Genomic DNA, 18,855 nt, shown 5'->3' with positions numbered 1-18,855 from the left:
AAGTTGTATAAAGTGCTTTGAGTGCTCAGAAGAGTAGAAAAGCGCTATATAAGAACCAGTTTACCTTTCTAGTCCACATATATTGTGCTTCAGCCCGCAGCGCTTTTATCTCCATTTTCAGACTGCGAGTGTAACTACAAAAACACATCTGAAGGTTGATTATGAGTACAATCCTTCCTCCAAACTCTGAATTTCATTTCTTTGAGTTCTTCTGACTCTTACTTCAACCTGATATATAGCCTCCTACATCTTTGTCAGAGCTGCTTCTCTTCTCAGCTGTAACAGATTATTGTTTGGGATAAAAAGCTTCACTTCAGGTGCTCTAGCACAAGAATGTTGCGACAAACAACTGGGCTGTGGTTGGATTGTTAAAAGAAATAACCCTGTGTGTTTTCCAACACTTTTTTGTTGTAGGATGTCATTATTTCATAACCTTCTTAACCTTTGTTTGATCTGAGGTTGAGCAGTTCCAGTTCTTGACAATGTGTGTTCTACATGTCTGAATGCACTGATGTGATTTTCTAATTAAATATTTGTCTTAACAAGCAGCTGGACAGGCATACCTAATAAATTGGCCGGTGAGTGTTGCAGTGCTACTGCGATGTATTGTGGCAAAACCTTCTTGTAAAATAAAACTCACAAAAGCAGAACCAAGACTCAGAACAAAGGTGCAGGAAAACTGGATATAACAAACACAGCATGTTGAGAACACAGGGCTTATATACACAGGGGAGTAATCAGGGAATGGGCAACAGGAGGGAGACACGGCTGGGAGAAATTAGGCTAATGAGACAGGGGAGAGGTAAAACTGAACACAGTGACATAAGATATGAACTTTCAAAGTAAAACAGGAAACCAGAAACAACAACTAAACCTATACTAAACATGAGGGCATAAGAACAAAACCTAAACCAGAATAGGAGAAGAAACCAGGATCTGTGCTCTCAAAGGTTCATCAGTGGATCTGCACTGCTCACATCAACATCTGACTTCAAGCAGCAAATGGTTCACTGTACAATTGAACTGAGTGCAGTGCGCTCTGAGTTCGCACAGCGCTTTGGTGACTTTGAAGCACAAAAAGAGAATTTCGGGCTGCTTCGCAACCCATTTACAGTTGCCGTGGAAACTGCACCTGTGTAGATTCAGATGGAGCTGACTGAGCTGCAGTGTGATGGGACCCTCAAGGCAAAGTACAACACTGAAGGGCCCGCACAGTTTATTAGTTCAATTCCTGAAGCAATGTCCAGCTACATGCGGCTCGAACCTTGTGTATGTTTGGTAGCACATATCTGTGTGAGAAGCTGTTTTCAGTGATGGAGATTAACAAAACAGCACACAGGACTCATCTCACTGATGAACACCTGCAGTCCATCCTGAGAATCTCTACAACACAGGACCTCGCACCAAACTTAAACAAACTTGTTGCCAAAAAAGATGCCAAGCATCCAGCTCTGGCAAAATGGCATAAGAGCAAAGAAAACTGAATGTTATGATTTGTTCTTTTTTTTAATTTTATCTATATTTCCATGTTTTTTTTGCATCATGTTCATGTTTTGAATTTGTATCATTTATATTAGATATTTTTATGAAGAGCATAATTTTTGTTGTACCACCAGATTTTCATATACTTACATTTGAAAGTGTTTTTCTCTCCCACTTCAACCACTATTGTCATCAGAAGAAAAAAAAATCTCCTGTATGGCCTGCAATGAATCCTGGGATATTGTAGGACATGAAGGATACACCCAACCCATCCTTGAAATTTGGGGAAATGAAGGATGCATTTGTCGCCACATTTGGAGGACTCTTCGAATTTGGACAGCCTTCGTTGCGTCGCTGTGACATCATTACCTCCAAATACAGCATTTGAAGCATCCTTCCCCTGAATTTGGACACAGCCGTAGATTCCAGGTCAGAAACATTACAGTTTTTCTCAGTTGCTTTGGTGCATTTCTCACAACTGAATTAAACTTTGCACAATAGTTAGTTCAACCTCCACAACATGTAGTCGTTTTGGCACAACCTTGTGGCGGTTTCATGTTCATTTCATCCAAAGGCAAATGCCTTTGGACATGAAGCAGTTGAGTAAGTACAAATATCTAAAGAATGGTCACTTTTGACTTGCTATTCATCACTATCTCCTTGCTTTTATCATGAGTGTCACAATTATTTATACTTGTACCGGCTGAATAGTCATTGTCCTTACAACTAATAGTCTTCATTTCATTGCTGTGTCAGTGCACTCAAAATTGTTGAACATCTTGTCAAACAATTTGTACACCCATTTTGAAAACCCTATTTTTAAGGATTTTCCATGAAAATCTCCATAAATTACTTTTCTCAGGTGAACCTTATCTCACACTAATGAAAATTGGTGTGTGTTACTCTTACTCGCAACCAATGAAAAGCCTCCTCTACCCAGTCACAAGTGAATCGCATTACAGTATCCCCTACTCTACAAGTATATATATAATGTAAACCAACAGACAGGATTGGCATGAGGTGCATACTGAATCTACAAAACTGCAGAACATGGAACGTCAGCTGTGTGGAAGAGGGGTGAGGATCGGTGGAGGACGAGGACAAAACCGGGTAAGAAGAGACCAACCACATAGACACGTTCCTGACGAAATCAGGGCAACACTTGTGGATCATGTGATAAACCATGGCCTCACAATGGCCGAGGCTGGTCGAAGGGTGCAGCCAAATGTTGGGAGAACTACTGTAAGTTTTATTATTCAGACATTTCGTCGGGAAAACAGGTGAGCATACTGTAATGTAGTTATTCAGCACAAACTAATTTGCTCTGCACTGTCATACAGGAGACTTGCATTAGGACATGACCTTATAGATCTTTACATATAGACGTACTGTAACTGAAGTGCAGACTTGGCCCAGGTGTGGCAAAGTGTGCTGTGGTACAATACAGTAATGCTGTAAAGAAAGGAGTTTTGAATGATAGTCCTGTAACAATTACTGTAAGCATGTTTGCGCTTATTTATGTTTGTGTTTTTTCATCTGCATCTCAGAAAGGACTGCCACACAACCTAGAAGAGGTGGAAGAGGTCCACTTTTGATTCCGCAGCAAGAGGAAAGAATTTGTGCAATGGTGGCTACAAACAACGCTTTGAGACTGAGAGAAATACAAAGAACTGTCGTAGAAGATGACACCATCTTCGGAAATATTCAGTCAATATCAATTTCCACCATAGACTGAGTCCTCAGATGGAATGAAATGTCCATGAAGCAATTGTACAAAGTACCATTTGAACGGAACAGTGATCGAGTGAAGGAGCTCCGTCACCAGTATGTACAGGTAAAACATGTTTGCATATGTACCTCTGTTTACTGTAAAAGTTTAGGCCATGTACTGCACTTACATTTATGCATGTTACTGTAATCCTATTTACAATTCCAACTGTACAATCTGTTGTGCCAAATGCACCATTACAGACTTTTTTATTCTCATCCTTTGTATAGCGTATCCTGGAATTGGAGGCCAGGGAACCCCTGCACACGTTTGTATATCTTGACGAAGCAGGATTCAATCTCACAAAAGCCAGACGGCGTGGACGAAATCACATTGGAGAAAGAGCCACCATTGATGTCCCAGGCCAACGAGGAGGAAATATTGCAATGTGTGCAGCAATCTCAGAAAATGGCATTCACACCCATATTCCTCGTATTGGTGCATACAATACACAACACCTGTTGGCTTTTCTGGACGCTCTTTATAGGGACCTAATCCCACAAAATGAAAGGGATGATCCTGGTGACAATCGGACAATGTGTGTAGTGGTTTGGGATAATGTTAGCTTCCATCACTCTGCTGTAGTCAGGCAGTGGTTTGCAGCACACGGCAGGATGCTTATGGAGTTTCTTCCTCCTTACACTCCATTCCTAAATCCAATTGAGTTTTTCTCTTCCTGGAGGTGGAAGGTATATGACAGGCATCCTCATACCCAAATGACCCTGCTAGCAGCTATGGATGCAGCTTGTGATGACATCACAGCAGAGTCCTGCAGAGGGTGGATTCGACACTCCAGAAGATACTTTCCCCGATGCATCGATAGAGCTGACATTCGCTGTGATGTTGATGCAAATATGTGGGCAGACAGACGGGAGCATCTAAATATCAATGATTGATATGCAGCAGTGTCTGTTTTTCAATTTGTTTGTTTTTTGTTTCATAACTACTGCAGTAAGGTTTACTGTCTAAGTGAGTTTATGTTTGCTGTAAAATGTTTGATTTACTGTATTTCCCCAGTTGCACAATGCTGTGAACAGTTTCAATTAAATATTATCAAGAGTGCATATGAAGTGTCTTGATTTTCCTTTACAATTTATGGTTTTCAACATGCCATGCATGCTGTCCAGACTTGACATGTCATTGGGAAGCACCTACAAAGAAATCCGTCACAATGAGAACATGTTCAAACCATTTGATTTTGTGACCAAAGGTGCTGGTGTAATGACTTGTAATTGTGACAGCCCTGACACTTTGATTGATATAAGTACTTGCTTTTGATGAATATATTATCTGTTTTGGTTAAGGGACTTGCTTTTGAAGCATTGACTACTTATTTTGAACAACTGACTTTTGTTTTTGATGAAGTGACTCACTTTTGCAAGTTATCCACCATGTTTTGCAGTTTGCACTAATTGTTTTGAGAAGAGCCTTAGTAGTGGTGCAGAGATCAATTCTGTTGTGAGAAATGCACCAAAGCAACTGAGAAAAACTGTAAGACAATAAGTGCCTTAAACCTGCATTTTGTCTGAAAGCCACCAGATGGCGATATCTGGTTACTGGTATCAGTGGGTCATTTTGGGTCTCACTCAGTACCAAAATAAGACCCAAAAGATCTGAACTTCAGAGAGCAGTTACATTTTTTTTATTTTGTCTCTGGTTATTGAACAAACAGAGACCATGGTGGTTACCTAGTATTAGTCCAGAGAGAAGTCGCCTAATTTTAGATTTTGTTCATGGTAAAAATAACATTAAAGATGCTAAAAAAAAAAAAAAAGCTAATATCTTGTTATTTTTGCAATGTTTTTTTCTAATAATTTCATTCACCGACTTCTCTGAACCTTTAAAAGATAAATGTGGTTTAGGGAGTCTGAAAAATCCTCATGCAGCATAACATGATCAGCATTGAAGCATTAATATTATAAATTACAGATGGATGACTGTTAAAAGAAGATTTGGGCCATAATTTTAACAACTCGCACTCTTCACTGTTTTGTTTAGAACCCAACCTAGGCACACTGTGAGCTGCATGTTATTTTTTTATCTTAAGATATATTTTCTTTACTGAATAAGATAAAAAAATATATTCTGAGTGTTAAATAACTCACTTGCTCGTACTGTCTGTCTATTTGCTTGAATCCTAATCTCATATATGGAAACTTCTAAGCACATACAGCACAGCAGGATGTTCATCACTATAACGTCTATCTTCAGTAGGAACAACACTGATCTCTGCTCCACCATCGAGCCTCTGTCCGATCATTAAAGAATAGTTTGTTACCATAGTGGTTAAAAGGGACTTTTTTCCGATCGGTTTGGTGGTTGGAAAATCTTCATTTTTATAGCAGAGACACCTCAGCTGGAGTGCTTGTCAGTTGTTTTCACACACATTTACAATGTGTGTGGTTTTCACACTCTTTAAAACCTCAAACAGCTTCTTAGCTGTTTTTTTTTTTTTTTAATGTTTGACAGAATACCCATAAACCACCTCACGTCTCTGCTCTCACTCTTCAAACTCTTTTAACTTTCAAATGAACATGGATCAACAGCCTTGTGCTTTTATTTGTATTCTTGTTAAGATACAAAAATTGACAACTGAACCACCACTCACAACCACTAGCACTTTATATAGCCTCTGTAGAAACTATCTACACCCTCACTTATCTTAACTGCACTACTGTATAGCTCTGTGTAAATAATCATTCTGTACATACGATAATTTTTAACCCTACAACTGTTTACAACTTGCATAGTTCCCATTTCTGTATAGCTGTATATCCCAGATTCTGTAAAGTTATTTATTTCATTTCATATTCTGTATAGTTTTTCATATTTATATCCTGTTCATATCCTGTACATAGCTTGTACTCACTACAGCCTGTACATACTTATAGTTATAGAATATTCACAACATACTTCATACCGTGTACATTATAACATACCATAATAGACCCATTTCTGTAATATACTCACATATCTATATTATTGCTAATATATATTGTAATATATCTATATCACTAAAGCACTTCTGGATGGATGCAAACTGCATTTCGTTGCCCTGTACCTGTGCATGTGCAATGACAATAAAGTTGAATTCTATTCTATTCTATTCTATTCTATTAGTGTTCTGAAATATTGGTTTAAGGAATTAGCAAATAACTGCATTTTGTTTTTATTTACATTACAAACAGGGTTCAGGGATTGTTTAATCTTGAAGCTTACATGTTATATTCTAGCTTTAGAGTTTCTAATCATATAGTGGATCTTCAGATGATTTGTTGCTGAGGTTATCTGGATGTTTCATGCTGGGAAACGTTTTTGACACTTAATTATCAGTGTATTAAAGACTATTAATAATTGTAATTATCTCAGTGGTAACAGTTTTAGTAAAACTGAGTCTTTACATTTTGAATCCTGGAACCAGTGATTGTTTAAATGATTTACATTGAATAAATGTAAAGAGTGATCCCTCGTTGTTTACTTTTCTATGCTGTGGTGTGCTGGGGGAGCAGCACAGCAAAGAAGGACTCATCCAGGCTGGAGAAACTGATCAGGAAGGCTAGCTCTGTGGTCGGCATGAAGCTGGACACTCTGGTGACAGTGGCAGAGAAAAGGACATTAAAGAAACTGATGGACATTATGAACAATGCTGGGCATCCTCTGCACACGGCCATAAACAATCAGAAGAGTCTGTTCAGTGACAGGTTGCTTCTCCCCAAGACAAGAACTAACAGACTTAAAAACTCCTTTGTCCCACACGCCATCAAACTGTTTAACTCCTCTCTGGAGGGGAGAGGGAGGGGAAACAGGAGGACAAAGGAGGGGGGAACAACTAAGCTGTAGTGCCTCTTCACCTCACTGTACAATACCTTGTGCAATACTTTTTGTAAATAGTCAACAGTGCAATAGACCTCAATACTTGAAATGTGCAATTCACTTGTATTTTTATTTTTATTCCTATTTATTCTATTTATCCCCTTTGTATATTTTATTTATATTTGTCTCTGTATTTATATATGTGTGTGTATGTGTGTGTGTGTGTGTGTGTGTGTGTGTGTGTGTGTGTGTGTGTGTGTGTGTGTGTGTGTGTGTATATATATATATAACAATTCTGTAACTCTGTAACTTCTGTCGGTGCTGTGCTTTTTTGGAAATCGAATTTCCCAGAGGAACCCACCCGAGGGATTAATAAAGTTCTATCTTATCTTAACTTATCTTATTTGATCATCACTGCTGTGTGAAATGCAGAAAACTTGCATTATGTTCCAGTGAAATCCTGCAATATAACTACACAGAATACAGGGTGACATATGGATCCGTTCCACTTCTGCTGTACCACACACACACACACACACACACACACACACACGGTCATTTGTTTAATTTTCACCATTTATTTGATCGTGTTCCAACTTTTAAACTTTGGTCTTCACACGTGAAAGACAGGTACTGTCATGCGCCGTGGTGCGCGGGCACGAAAGGATCCAGGCGCAGACTCCGAGCTAACAAAAAGACACTTTATTAAAACAACGAAAGGCGACCCGGGGAAAGTAGAGAGCAAAACAGAAACTAAAAATCCGGGGAAACAATGACACGAGGAAGCCGGGATCGGGACGGCAGGGGGCTGCAATAGAAAGGGGAGATGATTACTAGGGAGCCAGGAAGCGGGGAGAACATATCAGGACTGAGTTAGAGTAGGGGCTTACGATAGAACGGAACCGTGGGAGCTCGGGAGGGAAGCTTTTCTTAATCAAATTACTTTGGACTTTTCTGCAGTACACTTAATGATCACCGAGGCAGAGTCGGAAATTCTTCATGACTGAAGTGTTTCCAGCATAAACCAAGTGCAGACAACAGTTTTATAGTTCTATATAGTTCTATATTGTGTATTTTGTTGTACAGTTATTTTATTTTCAACTTTAATTTATATATTTTATCTTATTCTTTCCCACTTAAATTTACCCTTCATTCTAATTTGTGTTGTACAGTTATTTCATTTTTAACCTTAATTTTTTATATTTTATTCCTTCCTAGTTAAATTTACCCTTTTTAATTTTTCATATATATTTCCTATCTTATTCATAGCCTTTTCCCTTTTTTTCTTTAGGTCACGAGCAGTTGTCTAAGCATTTCACTGCATATCGTACTGTGTATGACTGTGTACGTGACAAATAAAATTTGAATTTGAATTTGAATTTTATCAACTCTCCACAGCTTAACACAACTGCACAACTCACTGAAGGCTCAAAACATAACGTCAGTAAAAAAAATTATTGTTGGTCAAATCAAAGTGACAACAATAAAATAATAACCTTAACATGTTGACTCCTTCAAATTCGGGGCACACAAAAAGAAAAAAAAAAGCCCGCGCTCTCAGAGAAAAAGAGGAAGGAAGTTTTGATCGCCACATTAATGTGATACAGCAGTCCAGTTTCAGCCCTGACTATCGTTCACTCTGTGCTGCATTGTATTTGAACATAGCAGTTATTTTTTTTTAATATTCATTATTATTATTATTTATTTATTCATTCATTTTATTTATATTTTTTTCCTGCTGGAAAGTGGGACTACAGCCATCATGTTGTTGACAGATTTTCAACTGATGTTTCTGGGACTCATTTTGTGCATTTCAGGTATGAGTGATAAATTATGTACCGCTACATACTGACAGAGAAAAGTATAAAAGTTGATATGATTATTATACGTATGATTTATAAATGAGTTACTAATTTCAGCTGATTTCTTACAATAGAGAATAAAATAAATGCTCATGTTAGAAAAAAAAATCTGTTTGTTAATGAAAGTTTGTGTTAAAGGTGTTAATGGAGGAGAAACCAGGATCTGTGCTCTCAAAGGTTCATCAGTGGATCTGCACTGCTCACATCAACATCTGACTTCCAACAGCAAATGGTTCACTGCACACTGGAATGGATCAGAGTATGTTCAGAGTGAGCTCTCTGTGGATGGACAACGTGTAACGTACAACATGTCTGAAGAGAAAAACCCAACTTTAACCATCAATGATCTAAGAGAGAGTGATGCAAACGCTTACTGCTGTATGAAGACTACAGACAGTCCAGGAAACTGTTGGCTCAACAAAATTACTCTTCAAGTTGTTGCAGGTACAGTGACTTTTACTCATGAATTACTTTCCAAATGACATCATTGTAAACGTTGTTCTCCATCATCCTCTCAGAGCTGCAGGTAAAGGTGATTCCTGCCACAGAGGGACAGACAGTAACACTGATGTGCAGCAGCAGCTGTCCTCTGACTGAAAAGCCTGCAGCCTACATCTGGTACAAGAACAGAGAGTTTCTCTATGAGGACTGGTCTCCCTGGTACCAAGAGCTGCTCAGCAGTGAGGAAGCAGTCACATACTCCTGTGCTGTCAAAGGCTACGAGCATCTCAGAGCCCCTGAAGTCTCTGTGGGTGAGTCATGATGTTTATTGTCCCTACAAAACAAACAGAATGGGTCATACGGTGAATAATTTCAATCAATATCATTTCTTTGTTTCAGGTTACCTCACAGAGACCTGCTTCAGTGTGACCTATACTAAAGGGAGAATGTGTTCTTACAGGAAGACATCAGTAGATGAGCCGTGCTCCATCACATACCCCAGAGGTGACGTTTCCAGATAAACTGTCTGTTGTGAAAAAAACCTCTTAATTTTTTTAAATTTCTCTCTCCATTGATTTATAAATATGTATATTAATATATATATATTATTAAAAACATAATAAGAAGATTGTTATATCTCATAGTGACTTATAGAAAATATATTTATTATCTCTTTAAAGAGGTTCACATATTGAAGACTCAAGGGGGAAAAGCGGAGTCTGTCACACTGACCTGTAACACCACCTGTACACTGACTGACCCTCAAACTGCCTACATGTGGTACAGAAATAGACAAAGTTATAGAGAGAATCAACATTTAATTGCTGAATATCGGCTTAATTTTTGGAACTCTCGGGAAGCAAAAGTCTTTTGTGCAGTTAAAAGCAACACCTATCTTCAGTCTGCAGAAGTCTGTGAGTAATACAGAACTATGTTTATTTTGCCAGTTATTATTATCATAAAGATCATTTGTACAACTTTAAATCTTCCATCTATATTTCAGGTGTTCAGGATAAAAACTGCTGGAGAGTGAATTATGTCAGCAGGAGAATCTGTGCTCTGGAAGGATCTTCAGTCAACATCACAAGTGAATACTCACATCCTGATAACATGAAGGCAGAGTTTAAATGTTGGAGTAAAAAATGGAGAAAAGATAAAGTGGAAGTTGAAGAGCTGATTGAGGCTGCAGGTGGTGTGGAGTATCAGGACAACATGAAGAACCAACACATCCTGACCATCAACAACCTGAAGAAGAATGACTCAGGAGGATACACATTCAGATTCAACAAAGATCATGAAGGATGGACACAGTCTGATCTGCCTGGAGTCTTTTTGATTGTCACAGGTAAATCTAAACTCTTCACTCAGCAGACTTTACTCATTAATGTCTGAACAGGAGCAGAGGTGGAAGAAATATTCAGAGCCTTCATCTAAAACAGCATTACCACTATGTTAAAATACTCCACACAAATGCCTGCATTTCGGGCTTTGAAAGTCTATATGTAAATTAATTCTAATTAATTACTTAATTCTAACTCCAAGATACAAAAAAAGAGAAAAAATGATGATCTTCACAGTGTTTTATTCACATAAAATGCATAAATATGCAGTAAATTATCATTTTATATCTGTGAGGTTTTTTTTATTCAGGTCATTTCAAGTATTGTATACTGTTGGGTATTTTGGCCTGCACTGCAATATGCATACTTGCATTCAAAATGACAAAAACTGCGGAAAACCTCTTATCTGTAAAAGTACTTATAGTGTCAGACATAAGTTGTGGACTAAAAAGTTTTCTTTTTTAAGATGATTTAGATTGAAGTTACACAAAACTGAAAGTACAAATATGTTGAACTTCAAATCACTTTTTTTTTTTTTTTTTTATTGTCACATCACATGTGCAGGCACACTGGCACAGCACATGCGAGTGAAATTCTTGTGTGCGAGCCCCACAAGCAACAGAGATGTGCAAACACAACAACACAAACGAGCAAAATACAAGAATGGCCAACCTGAAACTAATAAATATATGTACAATATATAATAGTGTATGCATTTCTGGATGTGTATACTAAATATTTTCCTACGTGTGTGTGTGTGTGTGTGTGTGTGTGTGTGTGTGTGTGTGTGTGTGTGTGTGTATACACATTTTTACAAATTAAATAGTAAAAAAATAAAATAAAATAATAATAATAATAATAATAATAAAATATATAAAATATACAGAGTTGAATATGTGCAAAACAAGTGGCATTTATATACAGTGTGGAGTGCATAATGTTGAACTTGTAGTGAAATACACTTCTTTAATAAATTCATTTCTTCACTGAACAGGAGGACTAAAGCACCAGTTTGTAGTAAAGCTTTAGTCAAAATCCATGTTTAGTGTGTGAGTCACAGAGGAGATTTACTCTGAGATTAAATGTTTTTGATCAGTATCGTTACTCAAAAAAAGAATATATGGCACATTACTTCTTTTATAAGTAATGCAGTATGTCACTCAATTACTCACCAAAGAAAGGGATTTGTTACACTGCTCACTGCATTGCTTTCTGGTTACTCTGTAAATTAAAACTGAAAAACATTGTCAATTATCTGTCTTGATGCATGCTCAATCATCCAGCTGAGTAAATCCCAAAAGCTCGATTCTGTTCTTCTGGATGTAGCGTTTTCATGGCAGAAACGTTGGTCTTTGATCAGTAGTTGTTGATCAATGGTCATGAGAATTTGCATGTTAATGATCAAGGAACTGACCTAGTTTTAGTCATTATGCAAATGTCCTGTTTATAACGTTGGGGAAACCTGCAGTCAGCTGAGACTGAAGAAGTCACTTGGAGTGATGAAACGTTTCTCCCACTGAAAACGCTACGTCCAGATGACCAGAATCAACCTTTTGGCACTGTCCATTATTTATTGGTTAACAGTATAAACCTTTGGTTAAAGTCCCACACACCAACACAAATCCCTATTCTATGAAGACACATATGATCTTTCTTATTACTATTTTGTAATGGACATAAATCTGCAAACACAAAGCAAAGATGAAAACTGGCACAAAAAACTTTGATCCAGAGTGATTCTACTTTAGAAACATAAACAGGTAGAAACAGAGGCTGCAGCCTGTCTGCTCATTGCTGCCTCTGTTACCTGTTGAAGTTCAGGCTGCTGGGCTGGAGTCAGCATTCACTCAGTCTGTGCAGATGTTTGCAAAGATCCAAAGTTGTGTTATCAACATAACACAGTTGTTTTTTTGTTCTAGATGCAGTTTCCACTTTATCATCGCGCTCTTGTCTTTACGTGCAATAAAGATAAAAGTAATGTCTTTGCCTACAATCCGGAGAGGCTGTAGACCGCTCCACCTTTTTTTCTAATCCTGCACACAAACTGAAATCAGCTGATTGTGGCAGGAAAGAAAAGTTTGTTTGAAATTTTTCTTCTTTCTCTCCACCCGGTGTGCAGATAACAGAAAAACCTTTGCAATGCAAGAAATGACATAATTGCAACTGTAATGTGATTAGTGAATTTAGTACAGTAACACATTACATTACTGAGTTACTGAAAAATGTTTTGTGTTTACAACAATACATTAAACACAACACTGCCAATGTTCCTCTGTCAGAGCTGAGAGTGAAGATGAGTCCTTCTGCAGTGGTGACAGAGGGTCAGAGAGTCACACTGACCTGCAGCACCAGCTGTCCTCTGACTGACAACACAAACTACATTTGGTACTTGAACAGTCGACCTCTGACCCCGAGAGAGAACCAGAACAAACATCTGATCCTAGACCCAGTCAGCAGGGAGGATGCAGGAAGCTACTCCTGTGCTGTGAAAACCCACAAAGATATCAGCTCTGCTCTAAAGACTCTCACTGTCCAAAGTATCACAGGAACATGGACACCAGCAGCTGCAGGAGTTTCTGCAGCTCTGCTGGTTTTAATACTTCTCACTGTCTGCTGGTGTGTTAGGTAAGTGTTGGTTCACAGCAGTAGATTCAATCTCTGCTCTGAAGTCACTCATTTTTCAGTTCATTCACTTCAACCAGGAAACAGAGAACTTCTGGTCAGCCTCCAACAACTGAAAGGTCTGACCAAATTGAACAGGTAGAGATTAGATGTTTGTGGATTGTCTTAACGTTCCAGTGGTCATTTCATTTTTCTCAACATACAGTAAAAGGAGTCAAGTTTAAAGTACAGTATAAATTAATGCTGTTTGTTTCCCTCAGCTCAGCCTTGGTCCTGTTAATGACATCTCAACACAACCAAAGCAGGAGGATGAAATCTACTACAGCAGAGTCTACTTTAAAAATAAACATGTGGTTCCTCTTTGTTCCACCGTACAGTCAGATCAGCCCAGACAACAGGAGTGTTCTCATTATGCTGCTGTGAGTTACAGCTCTGACGGAGCATCTGGTGTCACTCCTGCAGACACAGACTTACAGACTTACTCTACTGTGAAAGTTTGAGAGAGATGCTGTGTTCAACAGCCACATATCCATTACCCTGCAGCCATGTCAGAGTACAACCTGAAGAGCTCACCAGAAACTCAACAATCTAATCAGAAGGAAAATGGTCAGTTTATAGTGGTGGCTGATGATGAAACAAGTTCTCAGCAAGGAACAAATGCCTGTTAATGAATGCAGCACATAAACCTACATGACTGAATGCAGCAGGGTGTTACATGTCTGTTTATCAGTTCGCCATCTTAACTATCTCTGGACGTCGTTTTCCTTCTCTCTTTTATGACACCACCCTCTACTGGTGCAGTTTGGTATCTAACATTACAGGACACAGCACAGTTATTAACAGCTGTTACAATGAATGATTTATTGTGGGATGCCCTTATTTCATAACCGTGTTAACCCTAAAAAAATATTTCCTATGCATGAAATACAAAGGAATTACAGTGACTCAGTATCTTGAACTGAGTTTGAGCAGTTTCATCTTAACAATGTCTGCTGTAGATGTCTGCATGCACATTTGTCTTAACAAGCAGCTGGACAGGCATGCCTAATAAATTGGCCGGTGAGTGTTGCAGTGCTGCTGTGATGTATTGTACAGTAGTTGGTGCTACTTTCTCATTTTGTTTTTGCTCTCCTGTTTTCTGATGCATATATTATTTTGCTTTTCTCTATTTCAGAAGTTGTATTTTTGTAAAGTTTCACATAAATCCTTCACATTTAATGTTTATGTCTGAACTCTACATGAGGCAAACTTTTTTACAAAGTGAGAAGGTTTTGATAAAAGGATTAAACCATTTGATGTCAAAGTCTCAAAACAGCATTTAAAGGTTTTTATTCACAGGTTACAGAGCTGAACTGATTTACTTGCATGTTTTAAAATACATGAAAAAGCTTTGATTTTACAGTTTGTTGAGACTCAAAATAAACAGTCATGAGGTAACAAAGGGGGGAGGAAACAGGTGGGAATGCAGCTGAGAATAACTAACATTGTGATCTGAGGAAGTAAAACTGAAGACAAGAAAGCACAACAATCATTAAAATAAAACAGGAAGAGAGACATGACTAAAGGAGGCAAGATCAACGTGACACAACTAAATGGGAAAATAAGAAAGACGACCATGAAGACAGGACACTCAGAGTGAAGACAGGACACGGGGACAAGGCTGAAGGAACAAAAAGGGATCAAAACAGGGAACTAACAAACCAGTCAAGGGAAGCTGAGCAAGGGACTAAAGTTATACATTGAACAATCTCAGCTTTTTATCTTCCACTTTAACTTTTCTCCATCGTTTTACTCCATCATTAGACTGAAAATCCTTCCAGAGCATCCTGCTGATTTAATTCACTCCCCAGCAGTTATTATCCAGAACACTGGAAATTTAAATGGGAGATTTTAAAGTTGATTCAGTGCCCTGTATGAAAAAAACTTGACTAAAGTAAACAGATCTCTGTCTTACTCAGAGACGTCTGCTGTGATGGAGCAGGACTCATTCACTGATCTCTGCTCACCTTCTTCTTGGTTTCCCCAAAACACAGGTCTCAGCATCACAGCAGAATAAGCTTTACATCATTACACTCGATCATTCTGCACAACCTCATCTCACTGATCTGAGCAAAAATGAGTTACGTAAAAAAAAAAAAAAAAAAAAAAAACACTGAACACCAAAAATTGAAACAGTCACATGTATTTATACAATATTCATGTACTATGTTCACTGATCATTTCCTACAGTGTGTTTACAGACCACTACGGCTGAAGCTGGAGAATCTTCTTCATCACAGAAGTTTGTTTCCATCATAAATGCAGAAAACAGTTTTATCACCAACACCTCCACAAATTAACACAACTGCATGCAGCTGAAAGAGACACAACGCAGAGCAGATGAAATAAAAAAAAAATGTTGCAAACATTAAAGTGAGAAATGAGAGAACAGCTACAGGTTGTATTTCCATGTAAACATGTTACAGATTGACTCTTGACTTTTCTTTTCTTTTTGTGAACTGCAGTCGCCATGTTGTCTCAGTGTGTTAGTGATCATATTATAGAAATATAGAATATTTCTATAATATTCTATATTTCTATAATAATAAACCTGTTTGAAAGCTTCTGCTAAAGGTGTCATTGGAGAAGAAACCAGTAGTAAGTAGCTGCTTCTTTCTGTCAGTGTTTTTCTTCGGGCTGATTATTTTGTTGACACCTTCTTGTTGGTAGATAGAGCCATTTCTTAACTTAAACCCTCTTAGTAAAAGAAATAATTCTGAAAAGTGTTTTTGTTTGTTTTTTCTTACAACTACAATTGATTATTACTCGCCTCATGCACTCGACCTTTTCTGGCATTTTTTTAAAGCACTACAGATACATCCAGATAGAAAAATGGAAGGAAGATACATCTCCTTTCCACTAGTGGGCGATGACATGTTCTCTGTATCTTCTCGGGTTTTAGCAGGAAGTAGCTAAAGGAGGGTACAAAAACTACAAAGACCTGGACAGGAAATCGGAAATCTCCGTTTTGTTTTCTGCTTTTTCTGTGAAAGGATGCAGCTGTAAAAGAATCATCCAACCAACTTTCTGACTGGAAGCTGAAATCCACAACAGTCATCATCTTAGCAGAAGCTGGGTTTTAGGTGAGCATCACTCTGTTCTCTTTCAGTCACATTTAAAATGTGTTTTGAAATCTGTTGTTCACTCACTGTTTAATTTATTTTTATGAATCAGAAGAAACAGGACTTCCAGTCAGTCTCCAAGAAGGGAAACATCAGACAACAAACAGCAGGTACAAACACAAACATCTCCTCATCTGTCCTGTTTCCCTTAATCTGAACGATCATTTATTTGCCATCAGGAATCAATCTTAAGCTTTTGTTTTTCAGCCTTTTTCTGTGCCTCCACTTGAGCCCTGTATTAACTGAGTTCTTTATTCTGTTATCTGGATTCACTTACTTTAACTTCAGTACTCAGGATAACACATCACAGTTGGAGCCACAGGAAAACGATAACGTGTGTAAAGAAGATCATAATCTCCAAAGTTAAAGTTAAAAAAGCTTGAAGTAAAAGCATTGAGGATACCCTCAGGGTAGAAAGGGCATTCGACTGAACAAACTCAAAATCTCACCCAAAAATGCAGTATAAAGGTTGCAGTAATGTCTACCTGCCTTAGTTGTCTGAGGTACATTTGTACTTCAGCACTTTTGAAAAGATAACTATCGTTCCATTTGAAGTGCTTAAAGAGATAATTTTGCACACTTATATACTTGTACATGAGGCCTACAGGCAGAAATTTAGAAGTGAATCATTCAGTATCCAATGAATGATGCTCATCAAGGAAACTTTAGAAGATTTTGGAAAAACTTTAGACCATTCAGTTATCCTCGCAGAGAAAGTCTGTAGTTTATTTGTTTTAGCAGCTCCAATGGCTCAAAACACTTGTATAATTAACATTCAATGGTCATGTAACCCATGCGAAATACAGGGCTACAAAATCCCTTTTTATCATCTAAAGCTATAACCTGTTATTGTCACGAGGACAATAACAGGCTTTGATGCAGTCTTGTGTTACAAGGACCATGCGCCTCGTGCACAGGAAGCATTACCTGTCTCTTCCTGTGAGATCTTCCCTCTAATGGCGGTCAAGTGTGTCACAGCAACAGAAAAATATCTCAGCCCCGAACTCTGACCACAAAGAGAATGTATGTGTTTATGAATGGTACTGAGAATAAAGGTCCCAGTTGGTTACTTCCAAGCCAACTCCTTTTGTGAGTCGCAAATCAAAACCTCCTTCTGAACCTATAGTTAGATGACTGTCAATGGAAAATTGTACTTAGTAGTCAGTATAATCTTTTAATGATGTAAGTTTGCATATGGTAGAATACTGCATGTAATCATTTGTGTTTAGAAGTATATAGTTGGTGGCATATTGAAAGAATGTCTCATCCTAGGAGGTCTGTAACAACTTGGTGTACATTCCAGGGTGTTCTGGCGTTCTAGGAGCATGGAAAAGGTCGTACCTTCTTCTATTGTTTTACGGTAGGATTAACATAGCTATGTCAGTTTTAGTCTAAGTGCCTTTTTTACATATAGATGAACTGTTGGATTTTCCAGACCAGCAGGTTTAGGGAAGTCGTTTATGGGGTCACACACACACACACACACACACACACACACACACACACATACATATACACATCCACATTCCAATGTAAGGAACAAACACCCACTGATGTATAAATAAAGACCAGGGCAGTCACAGAGCTGCTAGTCTCAGAGCCCTCACTCTCAGTGCGAGTGCTCTGTGCTGCCCTTGTATACAAGTAAAACTGTGTGTTTCTCCTCTCTGATTCTCAGCTGAAGAAGTGTCTTAGAATGCATCTCTTGACAATGACTGAGACAGGACTTATTTTTGCCACATTACAGAACTTTCCAGAACATCATCTCATATCATATCTGACTCTTCTTGGCCTCACTATTGTGTATATCACCTTATACATTACAGTTTGCACTACTCCGGTCACTCTGTTGTATTACTCTGTTTACATCACGCTGGGCACTTGTTTACACCACCTGCACTGCTCTGTCAATACATTGCAGTGGTAATATGGCACAAGACACTTTAACATTCCACTCACACAATGTGCATTTTCAGACTTTTAATTAAAAATTTCCAGATTGCTTTATTAAATTAACTTATTGTATATATTTTACTTACTTAGAGTATATAATGTCCTCTTTAATCAGGGAGCGTTTCAGGACACAATTCATTTCACTGCGTGTTGAACTCGTACAACTATGCATGTGACAAATAAAGAATCTTGAATCTGCAAAGTGAATCATCCAAATCATTTATAATAACTGTCTTGTCTCTGCAGATCAACCCTGATGTCAAGCATGAAAACATCTCAGTTCAGTAAGTAGAGCAGAATGATGATCATGAAAACAGACTGCACTTCACTGAGCTTTTTCTGGGTAATGTGCAACTTTTTTTTAACCACAAACAAACCACTGACAGGATCAACACTAGCGGGTATTTGAAAAC

General features: G+C 38.1%; 1 protein-coding gene across 1 annotated transcript; it reads left to right on the top strand.

The window, feature by feature from the left end:
* The first annotated feature begins 8,607 nt into the window (after positions 1-8,607).
* Positions 8,608-14,025, top strand: LOC147327357 (B-cell receptor CD22-like). The gene is made up of 9 exons (XM_086297518.1): positions 8,608-8,880; positions 9,064-9,369; positions 9,444-9,677; positions 9,766-9,870; positions 10,047-10,280; positions 10,370-10,711; positions 12,986-13,331; positions 13,409-13,466; positions 13,589-14,025. Exons 1-9 carry the CDS (start codon positions 8,826-8,828, stop codon positions 13,826-13,828), a joined length of 1,920 nt encoding a protein of 639 aa, XP_086153644.1. The 5' UTR covers positions 8,608-8,825; the 3' UTR covers positions 13,829-14,025.
* Positions 14,026-18,855: the final 4,830 nt, after the last annotated feature.

Source organism: Aulonocara sp. 'chitande type north' Nkhata Bay, linkage group LG6 (assembly GCF_057382095.1).
Source record: "Aulonocara sp. 'chitande type north' Nkhata Bay isolate Kocher_YH1m ecotype deep benthic linkage group LG6, A_spYH_male_GT1.1, whole genome shotgun sequence".
NCBI classification, from domain to species: domain Eukaryota; kingdom Metazoa; phylum Chordata; class Actinopteri; order Cichliformes; family Cichlidae; genus Aulonocara; species Aulonocara sp. 'chitande type north' Nkhata Bay.
This window is presented reverse-complemented; position numbering and strand designations above follow the sequence as displayed.

Excerpts from the sequence above, each read along its gene's own strand:
- LOC147327357 (XM_086297518.1), top strand. The coding sequence starts at position 8,826 with ATGTTGTTGACAGATTTTCAACTGATGTTTCTGGGACTCATTTTGTGC. Across the intron at positions 9,871-10,046 it reads CTCCATCACATACCCCAGAG|AGGTTCACATATTGAAGACT; the intron begins GTGACGTTTCCA and ends ATCTCTTTAAAG. Across the intron at positions 10,281-10,369 it reads TCTTCAGTCTGCAGAAGTCT|GTGTTCAGGATAAAAACTGC; the intron begins GTGAGTAATACA and ends TCTATATTTCAG.